At 37.4% G+C, this 20,291-nt stretch overlaps 1 protein-coding gene across 1 annotated transcript in view; it reads left to right on the forward strand.

The window, feature by feature from the left end:
- Positions 1-20,291, forward strand: part of SLC1A1 (solute carrier family 1 member 1) — a 53,935-nt gene that overhangs the window by 24,805 nt on the left and 8,839 nt on the right. The window contains exons 3-7 of the mRNA XM_040541586.1: positions 12,414-12,506; positions 13,762-13,876; positions 15,809-15,851; positions 17,215-17,322; positions 18,617-18,801. Of these exons, the coding sequence (XP_040397520.1) occupies positions 12,414-12,506; positions 13,762-13,876; positions 15,809-15,851; positions 17,215-17,322; positions 18,617-18,801 (544 nt within the window). The remainder of the gene's footprint in view (positions 1-12,413; positions 12,507-13,761; positions 13,877-15,808; positions 15,852-17,214; positions 17,323-18,616; positions 18,802-20,291) is intronic.

A 20,291-nucleotide genomic window follows, 5' to 3' on the forward strand; every position in this document is an offset into this window, starting at 1 on the left:
CTCCACCCAGGACCACCTAAAAATCAGACCGTATGTCTGAGAGCATTGTCCAAATGCTTCTTGTCCTCTGACAGGCTTGGTACCATGACCACTTACATAGGGAGCCTGTTCCATTGCCTGACCACCCTCTCAGTGAAGAACCTTTTCCCAACATCCAGCCTGAACCTCCTGAAAGCTTCCAAATAACTTTTCTTTTGATATCATCATTCCTGAGGTGGGTGACAGCTGCCTCAACAGTTTCCGTTCCTGTATTCTGTATTGAGAGATGCTCTGCTATCGAGGCATTGTTAACAGGCCCTGTGCATCATGAACAAGCGCACTAGTTTCCACCAGGGATAAGCCCTGATCTGGCTTAACATACTCAGAGACTGTCTCTTGCAATAGCTGCACTCTCCAATTGCATTGTTTCAGATGTGACAAGAACCAGCAAGAAAGCAAATCCTTTGTATAATAGTAATAAAATTGTTACCAGAGCTCAGGCAGGGAATTCACCTTGTCCCTTTCTATCACGTACATTGGACAAAGGGCGAGAACTGTTAGACTACTGTTAATGAGTTTTGCCTTCAGTTGTATTGAGGGATACTGGAGGTCCTGTCCCCACTGTCCATGTGCAGTCATTGAGGCAGGGAGGACTGCATAGTCATGGGCTATTGGACAAAGCTTTGTGTTCATCCCCATTGGATTACTCCTGTAACAATCGTCTTCTCCTTACCCATCAATATCAGTGATCTTATGCAACTGAGACAGCCCTTATATTATTTAAGGCTTTAAATTATAGTAATAAAACTTTGAAATGGACTTCTGGTTCATGGAGCATGATTACCACCAGCTCTCAAGGGCAAAGAGCCCCAGTACTGCAGCTGTTCTGTGGCATTGGCAGCCACTGCCTCCCATCACAGCTATATCACTGTGGGTCCGCTGGTGACACCAGTGTGTGTGGATGTGAAGTGAGTTAGTGTCTTCAGCTCTTCTGTTCTGGAGCTCAGCATGTAAAGCAACAATTCCACTAAGTAAAACAAACTGCATTCACTTTTTTACTCCATTTCTGTATCTGTAGACTTCATGATCGATTAAAAAATGTCATGTTAAAGTTTTCTTTATGAGAATCTGGAAGCTAAAACTTGTACACCTATACCTTCTACCACTAGTAATTCTGGAGTAATTCAGCTAGTTTCAGTACTCTTGAGTTTTCTGTATTCACTCCATACATATTTCTCCTGCAACAATGCAGAAGCTGTTTCTGCTATATTCATGAACTGAATGTGATTTCTCCTATGAATCTTCCTAGCCTGTCCAGCTTGGCAGATTGATATGTCATCCTCATTCTTTATAGGCTCTTATTATATTCCACCCAAGGAACATTGAGTCTTCTGAAAAGGTGCTAACATGCGTTTATGTAGCCTCTAAAAGCTTTCTAGAGGAAAAATATGTTTTTTGTACAAGTGATACTATTTGCAAATTAGACAAATGGAAATCAGTACTAATGCCTTCTTTTTATGCACGTAGTCCAATCAGCTCTCTAGGGAAAGATCATAATACAATACTGCAATGTTGATTTTGCCAACTGCTCACAGGACAGCACAGCAACCTGTTAATGAACTGACATCTGGCGTCAGACATTTTTCCGGACATCTTACCTGAACTGTACCATTTTATAATGATTTAATCCCTTTGATTTCCGTAAACTATTTAATCTCCCGTTATTTCTCCCTTTCTGTCTGGTATTTAGAAGGTTCGTAACAGCTACTTTTTCAAAAGCTTCCTGAATCATCCAGGACACTCTCTTTCAGTATCGAGTATTCTTTGTAACTGTTATTATATTCTATGCTTTACTGTGTTTCTTCAGAAAAAAAACATCTGCTTTTTTCAGTGCCTCTTCAAAGTCAGAAGACCAATATTTATCTTGCTAACCCAGTGGTAGTCTCTTTAGATCATGTAAGTAGGATTTGAAATTTTTCTGTTTTTAAATGTTTTTGTGGTATTTAAATAGCACTAACAGATGCTTATTCATTACCTGCTGTTGTGGTTTAGCCCGGCTGGCAGCTAAACACCACACAGCTGTTCGCTCACCCTCCCCCCTTTGGCCAGTTTGGGTCAGCTGTCCTGGGTCTGTCCCCTCCCAGCTCCTGATGCACCCCTAGCCTGCTCGCTAGCAGGACAGAGCGAGAAGCTGAAAAGTCCTTGGCTTGGTGTAAGCACTGCTCTACAACAATTAAAACATCAGCATGTTATCAGCGCTCTTCTCATCCTAATCCAAAACATAGCACCCTACCAGCTACTAGGAGGAAAATTAGCTCTGTCCTAAATGAAACCAGGACACCTGCACACATTTGCCCCCCCCCTTCCCCCTTCCCAACCATTAATTTGCAAGCTTTCATCAACTCATTTGTAAGACGCTATTACGTTGCACTTACAGAACTGTACTAGTAGAAGAATAAACATTTTCTCCAAAGAAAAGGAGATTAGTTCCATTTCTATCAAGTTTACTGAAATGATAATGGCTACAAGCTGTCATATACTTTTCCATTTCAGTAACAATGAAATCTGAACAGATAGAAAAACTGCTGCTATGGTGGGACTGACAGAATAGGAATGGAAGACTTCTGGTAACAAACGCTAAAGACAGAGATGGTAGGTCACCAAAAATGTGGTTCGAGAGATTACATACCACAGTGACTGGGTCTTCTGTTTGCCATGGCAAACCTTCATTACCTGATCTTCTCAGGCAACATCTGGGTGAGAACTGTCCTCCTAACATGACTTAGCTATATATGTCATTCAATTAGCTACTGGAAGGGTAGACACAAAGAGGAATGCAGAGCCCCATGACATAGTAAACACGGGGAAGAAACAAAATTCTAAGAGTTGCATATCAAGTGAAAGATTGTTGAGAAAGATCTACAGTTAGTACAGATAACAGCATCTGAGTCCTCTGTCTTAGCTGAATGATGAATTAATGAATAGAATCATGCAGTCTGAAGTGTCAGACTTAATGTCACTGACTTAATGTCAGTGTATTTGAATAGACGTGTGAATTGCTTGTTTGGTCCTGACAGTCTTGTTCATTTGCAAGGGATGCTATACTACATTTCCTAGAGAATTCCAAAGAGCAAGGTGAAAAAGAGCAGGAGACAAACCGTTTAGCCCTTGGAAGGAAAGAACAGTAATTCTTTTTGAACCTAATTAGTAAACTTACAGTTCAGGGAGAATATGGAGAAAATGAGCTTTCAGGAGATTTATTAAAGTCAGGGTAAACTTGTACTAAAAGTTCATTTCAACTAAATGGGCAGAAAAGGAGAGAAAAGGCTCAGAAACTCCCTTGAAAAGAGGGAAAATGACAGGTGGGTCAAGGATGGCTTCAGTAAAGTGTAGGCTCTGATTTCACTGCTGTTACGGTGATTTCTCCTGCACCTGTTATTGCCTAAGTTTATATAAGAGGTCCTTCCATTCAAAAGGTCACCATGAGAAATACTACGCCAAGGGCAAAAGGACAGAGGACAGATGTCTTTGGCACCCTTGTTTTTAGAAGATACGAGAAGAACATTCTTCATACAGGAAATGAAGAGGCCTGGTGAAAGTAGGCAGATAGAGCTTCTTCAGGAAGAGACTGACTGGCCGAAAAAACTTTAGATTAGTTGACAAATTTAACATTTAGTCTATTTATACCCCTTCTGAGTCTCAGGGAGTGGGACTCCAACATGTGTCCCTGTTAAGGAAGAATCACTGTGTCTGCTTAGTCACAAGGGAGATTGTGTACATAATGCCAGGCAATTTGGACTCAAAGATCTCTCCAAACCTGACTTCATGTTTAGGACAACAGAGAAGACCTTTCCCTGACGTGAGACAGAACCTTTCCCACTTAACTTACATGAACCAACTATCAAATGATGATAAAATTTACATGGAAATAAGATAAAATCTTTGATTATGTATATGAGATTTCTTCCTTTCCTGGAATTTGTGGTCTTTGCGCTGGTTACAACTGGCAGTGAGCTATGGAGTAAGAATGCAGATTTGGATTCTCTTAGACACATAAAGGGATAAGAAAATGAGCAATAAGCTTGCTACAAAAGTCAACAATAGAGCTAGAATTTGGTGTGTCTTTCCTCAAGCAAAAATCTTTTCTCAATTCTGAAGATATAGGCCAAATGCTGGTTTTATGTAAGTGTTTTCTCTTGCAAGTAGAAGAAAAGGCAGCTAACTCAAAATGCTTACATGCCTCTAAGAAAGATTGTGATTGTGACTTAACCACCACTTCTGTGAAGATTAGAGAATTGAGAACAGTCAGTGGGAGGTAAATGGCATTCTGAAAAACAAACCAGGCGGAGAGGTCAGGTCATACCACACAGTCAGGTGCCGTTGAAATATTGATACTCTTCATGTCTTATATTAAGAATACTCCCAGTTCCATCTTTTAAAGTCAAGTAAATTCATGCGTTTCAGACAGCTATCCGTTTATCAAGAGGTCGGTTTCTGCATTTCTTCATCCTTTTGTTATTTTTTTCCTAGTATTTTTCTAAGAGTATTTTTTTTTCAACAACATATAGCATAGCACAGCTATTGGAATGAAACAACACTGCTATTTTTGTATAAACCATTATGGTTCCTTTAGAAGGATTGCTTACTGAAATACTGTATATGCATTTTAAGAATCCCCTATGTTTTTCTATTTTCTTATGTTTGTTGCAATATCCAGTGAAAAAGTTTTAAACAGACCTGACACTGCTGGATGTTCGTAGTATCATTTCTATGTCTTAGTGCATGCACGTTGCAGCCAGAATAGCCAAAATGGAAGGTGGGGGCAGGAGGAGGGGGAGAATTAAAAAGTGGAAGCTTTGAAGATGTCAAGAATTCTTTAATGATTCCTCTAGCATCTACTGAAATTTCTCAATTAAAGCAGTAAGACTGATGGCAGTTTGGAGCAGTTTCAGAACTGCATTTTGTTCTTCAATCAACATCTGACTCATGTATGAGAAGGTGTAAAAGCCATAGCATTCTACTCTTTAGGAACATTTGATGCTATATTTTTGTTACAATTGTGAATTAAATATCAGAAATCTAAGAGAGTTGTTGATGTGTGCTGTATTGCAGTTATTTCTCCACAAAAAAGTAATTAGCTACGAAAGAGAAAAATTGTAATTGTGAAGGAAGAAGCTATGATGTGGATGACAATTGTTTGAATGTGGAAGGCCCTTGAACTGGACTTTTCCCTCTGTCACTCATGGACATTTAAGGAAAAAAGCCAACCACCAGTGCTATGGAGCTGGATAAGTGGCATCAATCTCTACAGAGAAAACTTGAGTCGTGATCATCAAGTTTCATGCTGTTGGCAAAGGCAGGTAAACAGCCCAGCCTTTTGCTGATTACACTTAATGATCAATTTGTTGTGCAGATGAAGTTAGATGATGGAAGGAAAAGATCCTGTTAGCTTCTGCTGAACTTCAGTTGATTTCTTCTGGTATTATTACAAGCTTTGAGAACAGCTAAGAAGTAGTGCAGGAGATGATGCACTTGATGACACCAGAATTTGTAGAACAGCAAAAAAATGCCGAAGTGTCTAGGTATGATTGCTGCTGTTGGACAATCACAACACCAAATTAAAGATTCCGTTTCTTATGATGTATAGGAAAAGAATACCTGGAAGCATAAACCCTTGTGCTCAGTTAGGACAACTCTGTAGAATGGTATGGCAAACTCTAAGGATGTAGGTGTTGTCCGCTAGGCAGCTGGTAAGATATAATCACCAGAAGTCAGAACATCCTTGTGACTGTTTCTAGTCCTGAATGCAACCCTTTTCACTCCTAGATCTCACAGGTACCACAATATTAATGAAGCACAGTGAATAACTCTAGAACAACAGTGTTATACTTAGTACCAAAGCCATTTGGATACATTTGCATTTCATATATGCCTCCAAAGCAAACACTGGTACAAACCACACAAAAACGTCGTGCAGTACCATCTTCTACAGGGAGCATATTGTTTACTTGACTTTTAAGCATGTCAGGCACTGAGTTGCTTGTTTCAGTTTAAAATATTATCTAAACTACACAAAATCTGTAATTCATGGATTACACTGTTTCAGTTTTTTTACCAGTGTTGGCACCTGTAGTACAGAGCAAGCGCTCTACCCAGAGAGTAGATCCCTCTTGTGTTGGTAATTTTTTGGTTATGATAGCAACTCTAGTCAATTACTTGGTGATCAACTACAGACTATACAAAATGTAGTTTTATATATATATATATATATATATATATATATATATGTATATACTGGCATAAAATTTCTATTTTAAGTGGGCAGTGTAGAAGGTCATTCCAACATGAAGGAACAACACGGAAGGACTAGTGGGGTCCAATATTTTTGGAGGTTTCATTAATCACAGAATGGATTGGGTTGGAAGGGACCTTAAAGATCATATAGTTCCAACTACTTGTAAGTGTACCTTACAAGGTTGCCTCTCTTAAACTCCCATTTTTTTTCCAACCAAAATAATAAGTACAATGAGAACATTAATATTAGTACTTGATTTGTCTGATTTTATAGGTTGGTCACGGGGGGCAAGGCTGGTTTGTCTACCAACTGCATTAATTTGTCTGAATAATTTTCCTGAGTACAAAACTTGCATTGTTATTATTAATTATTATATTAAAATATATTATTTATTATATAATATATATTTACGTATGACATACTATATAGTATTTATATAAGTATACATATTTATATATAATGTATATAATATATATTAATATGCATTTAAATTATATATTTAAATTATATACTTATATTCCTTATGTATTATGTTATATGTTATTAAATAATAATAATAACAATAACAACAATTTTTATTAGGTGATTGGTTTCTTTTACATGAAACATTGGAAAAATGCCCTAATTACGCAAGCAAGTCTAGAAACAATGGGCCTCCCTTCTCTACTTCATTTCATAACTGGTAATGAGAGAATGTGCCTGTCACCCACGTCTACTTAGATAAGTTGTCTGCAGGACAGGTCTTTCAGATTGTAATTTCACAGAGTTACTCTGGATCTGGGTAGAAATAAAGCAACTGCATAGGCAGGTCAGCAAGGTGGCACGGTAGTGACACTGTGCTGCCATGAGTGTCACTTTGTCATATGTTTTACTGGATACTGTTGCCTGGTGGGACTTCTTGAGATGGGTATCTGCTGACCCTGCGTTTTGTCAATTTTGACTCCCTGCAACTGTGCTGTTGAAGATGGGGTGCCTTGCACTGTCATTGCTGAGTGCCTGCTGGGAGTCACTGGCCCTTTTCAGAGCTTCACCTCAGCACTGCGCATGATCGTGGTGGTACCAACATGGTATAGGATGGGCTGCAGTGTCATGGTATATCACCTCAATCTGTAATTCCCATGCAGGACTGCTGCACTCTCTGATCTTTTTTTCCCTGGAGACCCAGAAAGTTTCTGGCAACCAGGGATAGGACCCAAGAGAATGGCACAAGGCTGTTTCAGGGAAGGTTCATATTGGATATTAGGAAAAAGTTCTTCACTAAGAAGGTGGTCAGGCACTGGAACAGGTTCTTCAGGGAAGTGGTTACGACACCAAGCGTGCTGTAATTCAAGAAGTGTTTGGACAGCACTCTCAGACATATGGTTTGGTTTTTGGGTAGTCCCACGTGGAGACCGAAGCTGGACTCAGTGATCCTTGTAGGTCCCTTCCAACTTGGGGTACTCTGTGATTCTGATTCTATGATTAAGCTTTATTTTTATTCTGAAAAATCTAAGTAACTGTTTTTGAAAACTGAAAAAGAAGTACATAAATCATTGAGAATCTTGTTACATTTACTAAGAAACAATAAGAAAGCTGTAGACCAACCTTCAGGCTTGAGAAGAGGTTGACTCAGTTGGCAGCTGAGCAGAGGCACTCCTATATTTAATGGGAGTGGAATCATCATCAGCTGATGAAGAGAGGAAAAAACAAGAAAATGTAAGAACTGTTTTCAGTTCACAGTGTTCCAAAACAACCTTTCTAAGCAGCAAGGCAAAGAAAGACAAGTGTCACAAAAAATGCAGAAAATAATTGGGTTTCTCAAGAGTCTTTCTGTATTGTCACTACTATTGAAGCATACAATTCAATGATTTTTCAAGCCTTAATTATAACTTTTCCAGCACTTTCAAAGTTCAGTTTTGTTTAGGAATGTTCTCTGTTCCCGTGACATCAAAAAAGGAAAAAAAAATCACTCTTTTCAGAGAGAAAATAGTAAATACTAGTAAATATTGGTCTTAATTAAAGTTGCAATCTTATGTTACACTAATGTGTAATTTTCCATAAATCAGAAACTAAAAAAAATGATTCATACTTCCATCAGTGGCTACCAGTAAAAATTTCAGAAACATCATGTTTAGTATTTAGGCCCCGCTTTTCCTAAATCAGACTATACCCTTGTGTAAGGAGCTTTCTTTATACATGAACATTTTAGGAAAGCAGTTCTAAATATATGCGAGATTTTCTAAGAAATTTCAAATGGACTTCAGAAATTGCAGATGAATATCATTCAGTTATAATACAACTCTTGGTTTGATGCATTTCTCCATGTAGACGAGGCTTCTAAAGTGAGTTGGAGAGCTGTGTTTCTTTTCTCTAACTTAGGCAACATGGCATATTCCAAGTGCAAAAATCAGTAGCAGAACACAACATAGGACAAAACCAGACAGGTTTAATCACCTGTAATAATTCAGTTTTGCCACTCCGGATTTTTGCAAGTTTCGTATTGTACCCCTTTCGGTTCATTTTTCAAAATTGGAAAGGCCTGGAAATCCTCTGGTAATAAAGCAAAAATATCAGCTTTGAAAATGAAAGAAAATTAAATTGAAAGGCTTCCTGGCAACACCAACGAAAATATTCAAATAAAAAAGGACTGGATACAGAATTTTTAAAAGTTAGTGTAAAATGATGAATGGCTGAATTAGAATTTTCCTTTTTTAATTTTTTTGGTAGTATTTAAAACAGAAGATCTGCATATCTTACTCCAAAGTGTGTGCCTGTGCTGTTCTTTTGAGGTTTTTATGGCATCCCTCATTCCTATTGTGTTTTAGTGTCTTCTAATATGTTGTCAGACAAAATGGTTAACATCAGTCGTGTTGTTTGTCCCATCCTTTCCTTAAAAAGGGTGCTTAGGCAGTGCAGCATTTCATTTTGGTTGGATTTGGAGATCCTGGGACAAGAAAGAGAGTATGTGAGAGACGACTTCACCATTTGTTTCCTTTTTTATTCTTTTACAAGTGTATGTTTTGCAAAGTAGATAACTTTGAAAAAAAAAAAAACAGTTGCAGGAGACTGTGCAATTGATTCCCATCTTTGGCTGCAGATATTAAAGTGTTTATTCTGCTTAAAATAACATAGATAAGGAGTAGATAGATTAATAGATTTTAACACCAGTTGAAGTCTTGTGTATTATAACCACAGAATGGAGTTCCACACTTCAGTGTCTGTGACTCAATTCGAATATCTCTTGAAAGAAAATCTAAGGAACTAATTTGAAATACAGCAATTTTGAAATGTGAAATGCTCAAGTATGGAGGAGGATCCATCATGCCTAATAAAATTCTATAAACTTCATTTGCAGTCAATCTGCTTAAACCTGTTTAAACAGTATAAAACTTGGGGGTAGGTCAAGGGAGGGAAAGTGCAAATAAACTAGATGTAGTGGCAATCCACAGTAGATACACAAGTTTAACTGCAGTGTTTTTGTGATCTTATCTTTATTTACAACATTGCAGGCTTTCCGTTTTGAGTAGCGTGTGTGCCATCTTAGTCTGAGAAATAAATTTTCTTATGAACTAGAGTAAGCTGTATGCTTTGTTTAGTGCATCTTCCATTAAATCTTTCAGTTATGTGCAAAGAAATTACAGACTTGTGGTGTTATTTCAATGGAAATTTTGTTCTCAGTTGGCTTGAGAAGCCCATAGCTATCAATTATAACATATTATGACTTTCTCACTCATGACAGTGGGATGTATCAGGAAAAAAAAAAGCTACTTTTATATATTGTGTTTTCCTACATTTAACAAGATAAACCTGTGTAAATCTATCTGTGGAACTTCTAGTGGATGCTACTTCATTCACAAAAGGAAGCATAATCCTGAATCCAATTTTGTTTCAGAGTACAGCTGTTTTCAAAAAAAAAAAAAAAAGGCAAACAAAAAAAACGCTTGTCATGCTATAGCATACTTGTACTTATTTAATCATGTCTGCCTGACTTATTTGCAAGTTTTTACAGTTCCTAGGAAAGCAGCACCAACATTGCAGTAGAAGCACAACCTAGATTCTAGCACAGCTCACTCTTTAACAGGATCATTATCCAGTTTAAAAATGCAGGGGCAAAGTTTGCCTTTAATTATGCTTCTATAACTTCAGTGAACATACTAGTTTGGAAAGGGATTTTATTTGGAGCCAGCAGAATTGCTGTCATAGGAATTTTGTGTCATACTAATTGTAGAATCTTTATAACTGAGTACTATGGGGAAATAAACTTGCATGTGTATTAAGCTGTACGCTGGCTCAGCAAGACTGTCAAGCAGAAAAAGATCATAAAACAAGTTTTGTGAAGAACTCCATCCCATGAGAATATGTTACCATCCCATCTTACCTCTACTGGCCATCTGACTGCTATTGACTGTCTATAAAGCAAGCTTCGTTATAGAATTCAGTGATTTCTAATTTTTATGAACTTTTTGTTAAAAAATATGGAACTTTGGTAATACCAGTTCACTTTTTTAAAAAAAAATGTGATGTTAAACCTTCCAAGTCTGTATGGCAGGTGTGTAAGTTTTAGCACTGACAGCCACTGAAACCAACTCTTCCATTGTCCATAGAATCCGTTACGTATTATTATCCATCTCAAGAGTTCTTACTGCCAGTTTCCACAGTTTATCCTACAGCATTGCAAAGAGTCTCCTTTCCACCGTGTTTTACCCAGTTGCCAAGGCAAGAAATGAAAATGATAACCCAGATTCTATGTCCATTCTATTGTTTGCTCCTCAAACAACCACCTCAGTGCTGCAAGCCTCCTGTAATTACTGTGGCACTGTTTTTTTCTGTGCACTGGTCTCTACCACAATGCAATAGGAATAGATTTGTATTATCATTATTTGTTGTACAGGTGAGATAGTCTTTATGTAATGATTTCTGCATTTGTATATAGTTCTTCTGCAATCAATCTGACAATATGCTGTTTTGTGGAAGATCCCAATGTGATCAAGTCGATGATGAAATAAAATAACCTTCATTCTCCCCTAACAGGGTTGTTTGCATTTTGAATAACAATTAACAGAGCAAGTAAGGCATTATATGAATACTCTAGGCACAAGTTGTTACTGCTGTTAGTATATCTTCTGAAAGAGGTATCAACACTTGGTTAAAGTATGCTTGCTACAATCCTTTCTGAGCTCAAAGATCAGTAAGTTCATTAGTGTCAGAAATCTTTGATTTTTTTTCCTTTGTTTTTGAAACTTAATTCTTTCTGGAAGATCATGTTTCTCTGAGGCTAAATATCCTCATGGTAAGGGAATCTGGCCAGACTTTGATAATCTGACTCAGTAAACATAAAACTGTAAATGGATCACAAATGTATAATAGATAGCAATGAATTATTAACTAGAGTCGTTATAGACAGTCAAGTCACGATGCTCATTTTATCCTGGTTACTGAATTGTATGCCTACAGACACAACTGTAAATATTTTAAACAATTACAAACACTTCCTGATCAGTTTGATATTATATTGCTGCCAGATGCTAAGGTAACCGCAGAACAACACATTCCTCAGAACGTTCCCCACCTCCATTAACAAAAGCAGCCCTCAGTTCCTGGCAATGTCAGATACAGGCAGAGTAATGGGTACAACCCAGCCCCTGCAGAACAGCTTTAGTCCAAAAAAAAAAAACAAAAACAAACAAACAAAAACTTCTTAACAAAAGCACAAAAGCAAGCCTGCTAGGAATGAGCCTGGCTTGTCTGTGTGTGCTTTTGAGCAACCTGGGATAAAAGACCTGAGTAACTCCCTTCCCACTGTCCTTACTTTTAAAACCAAAATGTTACAGATCTGATGAAGTGAAGCAGTTAAGTGATTATAGGAATAGATTCTAACATGCTTTCATTGAACACAAGAATCTAATTCATCACCTACACCAAGGAATCAGAAAAAGATCAATTATTTTTTTTACTAGAAAAATCCAGGTAAAACGGTGTAAAGAAGAAGGAAATAAGTTGGTCTGCTACAGAAATTTTTCAGAAGTGCAACTGCTAATGAAGTGTTTAGAAATATCTAGAATAAGGAAATATTTCCTGCATAGAGTTAAGCATCTACAAAAATACTTAGTTTCTTCTAAGACTATTTTTTAGCATTTTGTTTTTGTGTTTCTTTTTGCAGGTGTTGCTGCTTTGGATTCCAGTGTTTCTGGGAAGATTGGTTTGCGAGCAGTCATATATTATTTCTGCACTACAGTCATTGCCGTAATACTAGGTACTCTGTAAAAAGTTACAATGCTATTAAAATCTTCATCATTGCCTAATTAGAAGTATACAGCACTATGGCAATGCTAATTTGCCAAGACAGTATGGAGAGGAGATTCAGGAATCATACAAACACCATTATACACACTTGTAGCCAGATGCAGGGAGAAGTTAGTCCTGCTATTCAATAGTAAGATGATAAATTCTCAGATGCAAGAATGTATTACCTGTTTCACCTGAAAGAGTGGGAGAAAACATGGCTTTCTGTGTCATCCAGTTCCCTTCCTAGAAGTTTTTTATCCCCTATGGCACTGCCAGGCTCCACTCCCACCACTCGGAAGTTCACATCTCCTCTTGCAGAAAGTTCATTCCCTACGAACAGCATTGAAATCTCACGTATTTGCTTGAACAGACATCTTCAGGCTGTGTTCTTAAAGAGAAATAAAATTAAGCCCTCTGCTGACAGCTGTCATGTCGTTTGTGGATTACCTTTGTGTTTTGTGGAGTTCAAGTTAATACTATGCACAGGTATCACCCACTAAAAATAAACTGTTGTATATTTATTTGAAGTACAAAATGTGCATTGTATGTAGCCTACTTATAAACCAAAGCAGTATTTAACAATAAAGTATCACATACAGACATACGAGGCTAGAGTCATTCTTGAGGTTGCATTATGGAGAGCAATGTATCACTGCAGTCACACTGTGTAGGATAATATTTGTCTGGGAATTTTCAGTGAATACACAGTGAGGAAGACTTAATAAAGACTGACATATTTTATCTGGATCCAGCTTTGAAATTGTCCCTGTCCCAAAAGAGGGGTTAAGCCGGAGAACCTCCAGAGGTTAATCTAAGAGGTTAATATAAGATGTTGCATGATACTATGATATTACTTGTTTCATTGTGCAGAGTTACATAAATGCAGTTTGGATTTTGAAAATCAAAAGTGTATATTTGGAAAGGGCTAGCATTTCTATGTATTATTAAAAATGCCTAAAATGAAGCCACTAAAGTCAGTGGAAAATTAGTTACTGATTTCAGTAGTCACAAGTTTAGACCTAGCATTTCCTGCCCCCAAATTTTTGTTTCTGTAGCCACTTCCTTATGTTGCTTTATTGCTATAAGCTAGTTTTACCAAAGCAAAGAAAATTTGATGAGTTTAGCTCATGAAGATTTTAACGACACAAGATGCATTACACAGACAGGATGTATCAATACCTCTGCTTGCACTGTGAACTGTTTCCCTGGTTCTCCTTCTTAAGGGATTGTCTTAGTTGTGACTATTAAACCTGGAGTGCCTCAAACAGCAGATGAAATTGACAGAGTGGGCAGCACCCCAGAAGTCAGTACTGTTGATGCCATGCTGGATCTGATCAGGTGAGATTTTTTTTTGTTTCCATACCCTTTTTGCAGAAGTCCAAATAATAAAGTTGTAATATGTAATACAATAAAAACACTTTCCAATATTTTTGGAATGAACAAGTAGAGAGTAATATGTATTCCAAGAAGTTAGACATTTTATAGTATATTCCAAGTGGTTTCTTTAAAAATGTTGCATCAATGTTTTGTAAGGCAGCCTTGTCATGAGTTTGTCTCCAATAGCATCCTGGTAAATGATGGGTATGTAAAGTGGTTAGAAGAAGGCAGCCCTTGGAAAGTCTGCAAAAGACTTGAGTGGGTTTTCAGAATTGATAAGAATTGAATAAATTCAGACATGTTTAGGAATTAGGCAAAATCCAGAAAAACAGGGCCGCATTTCCAATAGTAGCTAAGCAGTTCCCTCACAAACGTTTCTGCAGTTTTTTTTTCTTCAGCTGCAGTTAGTCTCTGTTCCATGTCACTGTTCATGCCCACTATTTTTTTTCCTAGAATTTTTACTTAATCTATCATGTAAGATTCAACTATGTATCTAAAAGTGGTTTTCTCAGCATTCTTCATTTCGTGAAATGACTGACATGCAAATGTCTGTTGTCATCTGGCACATCTCTGCCCCAGCCCAGATCAAGATAGACCTCTTTGGTGTGAACAGTCCTCAACCCCACAACCTCACATTCAACAATCCACAGCAGTTCCCAGCCTCTATTCCTTCCTGCCTGTGCATGAGCAGAATGGCAGCTCTATGGAGTATTCATCTCATTACACAGGGTTGTTTCCCCAAGGTATAAACAGCAGGACACTGTGATCAGCCACATAATAAAACATAGTGCAGTCATTTACCACTAACTTCCACATGAATATGTCCATACGTATTCACAGGGCTGATGAAACTCCATGCACAAACCCTTTTTTTTATATAATAAGAACCATAATTTAGACTGCTCTGGGTTTTACACTTCATAGCTCAATTTCTTGTAAACAAATGTAAGACTGTAAATTAGGAATTACTGTTGAGGTCTGAAACTCTGATTTAAAGGATTTATTGTTACTTTTTTCTGTGGATTCATCAGATTTACAATCCAAATCGAGACAGTCTTGTAAAGATTAGTGTAAATCCCAGGCTTCTACAAACTACTCTTGTCTTAAATGAAATTACTTTAAAAACTTGAAAAATAATGACAGAAGTGTGTACAAGATATGGAAGGGACATAATGAATTCTGCTTCATTATAGAAACTGACTTTCTCTAGAAAATAAGTTGAATATTCAATAAATACTTAATTAATGCTGTTTTCTGCAACTGTTTGAATGTGAAATTTGCCATAGGAAAGGAGAGACACAACTGGATTGCACTTCTCCTGACCTAATGTCCTAATTTTTCAGTTCACGAAAAAAACCCTTGACCCTGGAATAACACAGGGGAATCTTCCATAAGCCAAGATTAATTTCATATTTCAGAACTACAATAGAACACACCACACATGTGGTGCTTCCAGCATGGTGTTTGTAAGAGTTATTCTTTTTTTCCAGCATATATTTTAGAAATTCTGTAAAAGACTTCAGACTGTCTCCTGTACTCCTTGTACTCCTTGTACAATTGATGGAAATGATGCAGCAGGAAAAACAAAACAAACCAAAAACAAACAAAAAAAACACAAACCAAACCAAAACAAACTTTAGTAGCTAACAAACAGAAATATCAAATACTGAAAAATAAGCCCAAGGATTCCACCTTAGGAGGACAGTCTACTGGTCATTAGAAGTCCTGAACCCTTGATTTTTCTGGACGTCAGCTCTGTCAGTGCTAACCACGTTGTTCTCTGGATAAAGGAACACAAAATGATCTATTTTTTAAGAAGTGAATTTTATCATTTTATTTAGATAAACAATTTGTTCTTAGTATAGTGTTGAAATGCCTCTACTTTTTTAACAGGAATATGTTCCCAGAAAACCTTGTCCAGGCCTGTTTTCAACAGGTGAGTTTGAACACCCTTCTTTGTTATTATAGTTTTCATTGCTAACTACAAATTCTTGTTATTTTATTTCTCAAAAACTATGTCATTTGAGAATAATTTCTTAGAAGTCCATGAGTATCTTAATCTCCCATAAAAAGACTTATATTAAGGCATTTTTTTTTGTTTCCATTACGATAAATACTTTGTTGGCAGCTCTTGATCATCCCTTGCAAAAAGACACTGTTTAGGAGCTGGATGCAGAAATCAAGCAATGTATTAATACTTAAGTTTTTCCCTTTTGGGACAGGCAGTGTTCAAGGACAATGTCATGAGGATTTACTCCCACGTTCTTTAAATCCCTCCATGTCTGATGAAGTTTGCATAACTCAGCCTTCGCCCCACTATGTCTCACATCAAATGTCCATTACCAGTGATGCTGGTTCATCTTGAGGAAAAGGTTGCCAGATGTTAGTCTATTTGAGACATCTCTTTTCAGAAGCAGTGAGATTTGGAAGTTGAAAAAGGAAACCCCTGTCTCAGCCTTACTTCATATTCAGTCATCTTTACCCATAAGTATATCAAACTGTATTTTGTGATGGTCTCTCCCTTTTTGTCTTCTTCAGTGGCTACCTACTAGTTACTCTGAAGTTTGTACATGAGGCAGTTTACCTTTCCCATCAGAAAATGATGTTAACTGTCCTGCTGTGTGGAACACTGAGCATATTTCCAGTTTACAAAACTTCTCCCTGCAGATTTTTTTATCTGTTAATGACTTCAGAGGCAACTCTTCTGCCTTGTGGAAGTATACAATCCTGTACTAAACTTCATAGAAAGAATGAGGGTAGACAAGTCCCTCTTTTTATGGGCCATATAAAACAATATTGATGTAATTATCCTTAGAGCAGGATGCTACATCATCCTCTGTAGGTGATGAGACTGACACACGTTCTCCAGCAGTGTAGCATGTGCAAGCATTCTGTTTGTATCAAGTGCATTGGCACAACAGGCCTCTCCAGGGGTGTCTGTTGGTGATTCTCTCTAGACCATTCCAGTAAAAAAATCCCTTTGCCTTTGTCAGGAGCAATATCTCATCCACTGCAAGACTGCACCCAGGTCCGCAGGGCACCTGGGAATCTGGAGAGCAGAATTCATAGTATATTACCTCTGAATCACTTGTTTGAATTACAATATCTGAGCAATAACAGAGCAATGGTGTCTTATATTAATTGGGAAATTATTCCCAATTAATTGAGAAATAATGTGCGTGTCAGATAGGTTTATTTTTGTGTTATTTTTAGGGGGTGTCTATGCCTTTGTCCATGAGTTTCCTCATATTTCTAAATAAGATGTTCTGTTGTTTTTTTTTTTTTTTAAACTTTTTCAGTATAAAACCAAACGTGAAAAAGTGGAAGTTACAACTGGCGTGAATAAAAATAGCTCCATATTTACAGAAGAATCTGTTACGTCTGCTACGACAGCAGAGGTTTCAGAGGTGCGACCTTTATTGTTATATTCCGTTATAATATATGAATTTGGAAGGAAGAACATAGATTAAATTTGATTTAGTTGACACGGCACATAATGATTGAGAGAAATATGGAAATGGTACATAGATATATTTTAGGGAGGCCACAAAAACTTTAATAAATGCTAGAGCTAGAGCTGATTATGAGGATCTTCAAGTAAGTTTAAGAAAACCTCATGGCTCTAGTGCTATAAACAGTACAAAGATTATAGATTATATAGGAAAATAATGAATTCATATACTCCAGTAAATGTATATGTGAATTAATTGTCAATTAGAAATAGAAATAGAAAATTGTAATTTTTTTTTTGAAGTGGAAGACAAAATAATAGATAGCATTTGTTACTTAATAGTTTGTTATTCTGTAAAAAAATGTTAAGAGACCGAAGTAAAGACGTTTAACAAACCTCTGGTTAGAGGTCTGGAAAGCTTATGGGTGTTGACAGTTTGTTAAGCCTATAATTACACTGGAGAATAGTAAGAAAGGAACACAGAACTATGAACAATAAAAGATCAATATTCCTTTTACTGTACTCCTTCCAAATTTCATCACATAATAGTGAGAGCATGGGAATATGAGCTATATGAAAGGGCATTAATTAAATCCTGAAGCAGGATTCAGTGAGGAAATGCACCCATCATATATTAATACTGTACAAACACAGAGGAATGTGCGAATAACTACCTAGTTAGTAGGATTTTTTTGTGATGTGCTTTAAACTCTGGTATAAATTATGCAATTTCACTGACTTCAGCTGGAAAGTAGATTTTTAAATGGGGGCAAAATTGAACACCATCATCCCAGCTCTTACACAATGGAGTATTTATCTTATATCTGAACAAAAGCTCTTGAGCTGCTTAGAAATGACCACAGGGATTCTACATCAGCTGAGATTTGTTCACCACAGTACGGAGTAAGTATTGAGTACAATGAAGGCATGACTGAGGGTACCTGGACCTTGCCATTCTTTGTGTCAGAAGTCTGTAAAGGCCAACATAAATTAAGGGGTGCTTTACTGTCCCACAGGATGTGATCAGATCATTGCATAGCCTTAAAATACAAAGCTTTTAAAGGCAGTTTTAATTCTACCTTCATTCCTGAACTTGCCCATGCAGCAATGCCAGAAAGGGGATGGAATATCTGGAGAAGAGCTCCATATCTTTCCAAAGAAAGATCTAATTATACTTTCATTTTAGAACTCTTTAAAGTAAACTCTGTGTTTTCAGATTGTAACTTTTTTCCCTTGACTCTGATCTATAGAACAAAACCCAAGAATACAAGATCGTGGGCATGTATTCTGATGGCATCAATGTGCTTGGGTTGATCGTCTTTTGTCTTGTTTTTGGAATGGTTATTGGGAAAATGGGAGAGAAAGGCCAAGTGCTGGTGGATTTTTTCAATGCACTGAATGAAGCTACAATGAGAATAGTTCAGATAATTATGTGGTAAGTCCAAGGGTATACTGGCATTTTCTAACTAATTCTTTAAGGGGGTTTTGTCATTGAAAATGTAAGAGCAGACTCATACTTCACATTTGCTTTTGTATGTGTGCTCTTCAGCAAACAGCTTTAAAGGAAGGCTGGTAAACAGTTTCATTTATACAGAATTTGATCCTTTTGAGGAAACTAGAGACAAGGCTTCCACTTACTATACACTAAAGGAACAGTCCCATTGGTACACAAGAATCTTGAGTTTTTCAGACATTGTCACTAGAAGGTTATATCAAACCAGTACAACTGTGCTAGTGATTTGAGGACTGTAGAAGTCACATGCCTTTCTCAGTCTTGAACACTATTCCCTGATAGCCTGTACGTTCACAGGGTAGCTGTCCTAGGAGCTGAGTTCCTTTAGAAATATAATTTAATATACAAGCCACAGCATAGAGCAAAATCCAAAATGATATGCAAGATACAACTTGGCATCATTTACCTTGTGCTAATAGGCTTTGTGAGATAACATTCTCACAATATTCTCACATAATGTTCCCAGATGGGAAAGAAGTAGAAAGTAGCAACACTAGTTGTGTTTGGTTGGACTTCAGAGCTATCCACAAAGCTTGTGTCTGTGCATTCAGTAGGTGTGCAGATTACAATTACAGGATCAGCACTACAAGCACATCCAATCCTTTCCAGAGTTTGATCCTACATGGAGAGTGTATTGTGCCATTTGCTGTGTACTCTCTGCCTGTATCCACCTTGCTTGTTTCACACTAACAGTAGCTTAGCAGATCCTTCCCTTCCATGTATTTTCCCTCCATTTCAGCACACTGAGATGTCTGCAAAACAGTAAACCTGTCCAGGGCTTAGCTGCACGCTTCTTGCTGGTTAGTCTCTGCAGCTTGTACTGTGCTAGACAGTACAAATCTGGTGCCCAACTGAGTTAAAGTCCCATGGAATAGGCTTCCTCACTCTGCAGCAAATTACTGCTAATGAGACCCCAGTATTAGCATGTGCTACAAATACAGGATCCTACCTATAAGCTACCCTTTGTTTTGCATGTGCCTGAGTCTGGCTTCTGGCTCCTTGTGTCTCTAGAGATGTGGGAGCTGTTGCTTTGTATAAGGTAAAGATGGACACTGGCAGTGTGAGGAATTAGTTTTCCTTTCGCCAAGTTCAGCATTCAGCAGGAACTAGGACCTCCTACTTTGCACCGGGGGAAAGTACTACTGTGTTTGTGAGATAACACACACACATTTTTATAAATTAATATTTTAAAATGTATAAATTTCATAAACTCACAAATTTATAAATTAATTTATATTACATTTATCAAAGCTGAAAATTGGCATCTTGTCTGTGTCACAGCCTGCTCTGTGGTGGTAAAAGGAATGCAGAGGAACTGGTGCTAGCATAAGCCCTGAATTTTGCCTTGAATTTGTCTGCTGTAGGCAGCAGCCAATGCAGCTATTCATTTCTGCTGCACATGGCCTTGTGCA

This window comes from Cygnus olor, chromosome Z (genome assembly GCF_009769625.2).
Source record: "Cygnus olor isolate bCygOlo1 chromosome Z, bCygOlo1.pri.v2, whole genome shotgun sequence".
Lineage (NCBI taxonomy): Eukaryota > Metazoa > Chordata > Aves > Anseriformes > Anatidae > Cygnus > Cygnus olor.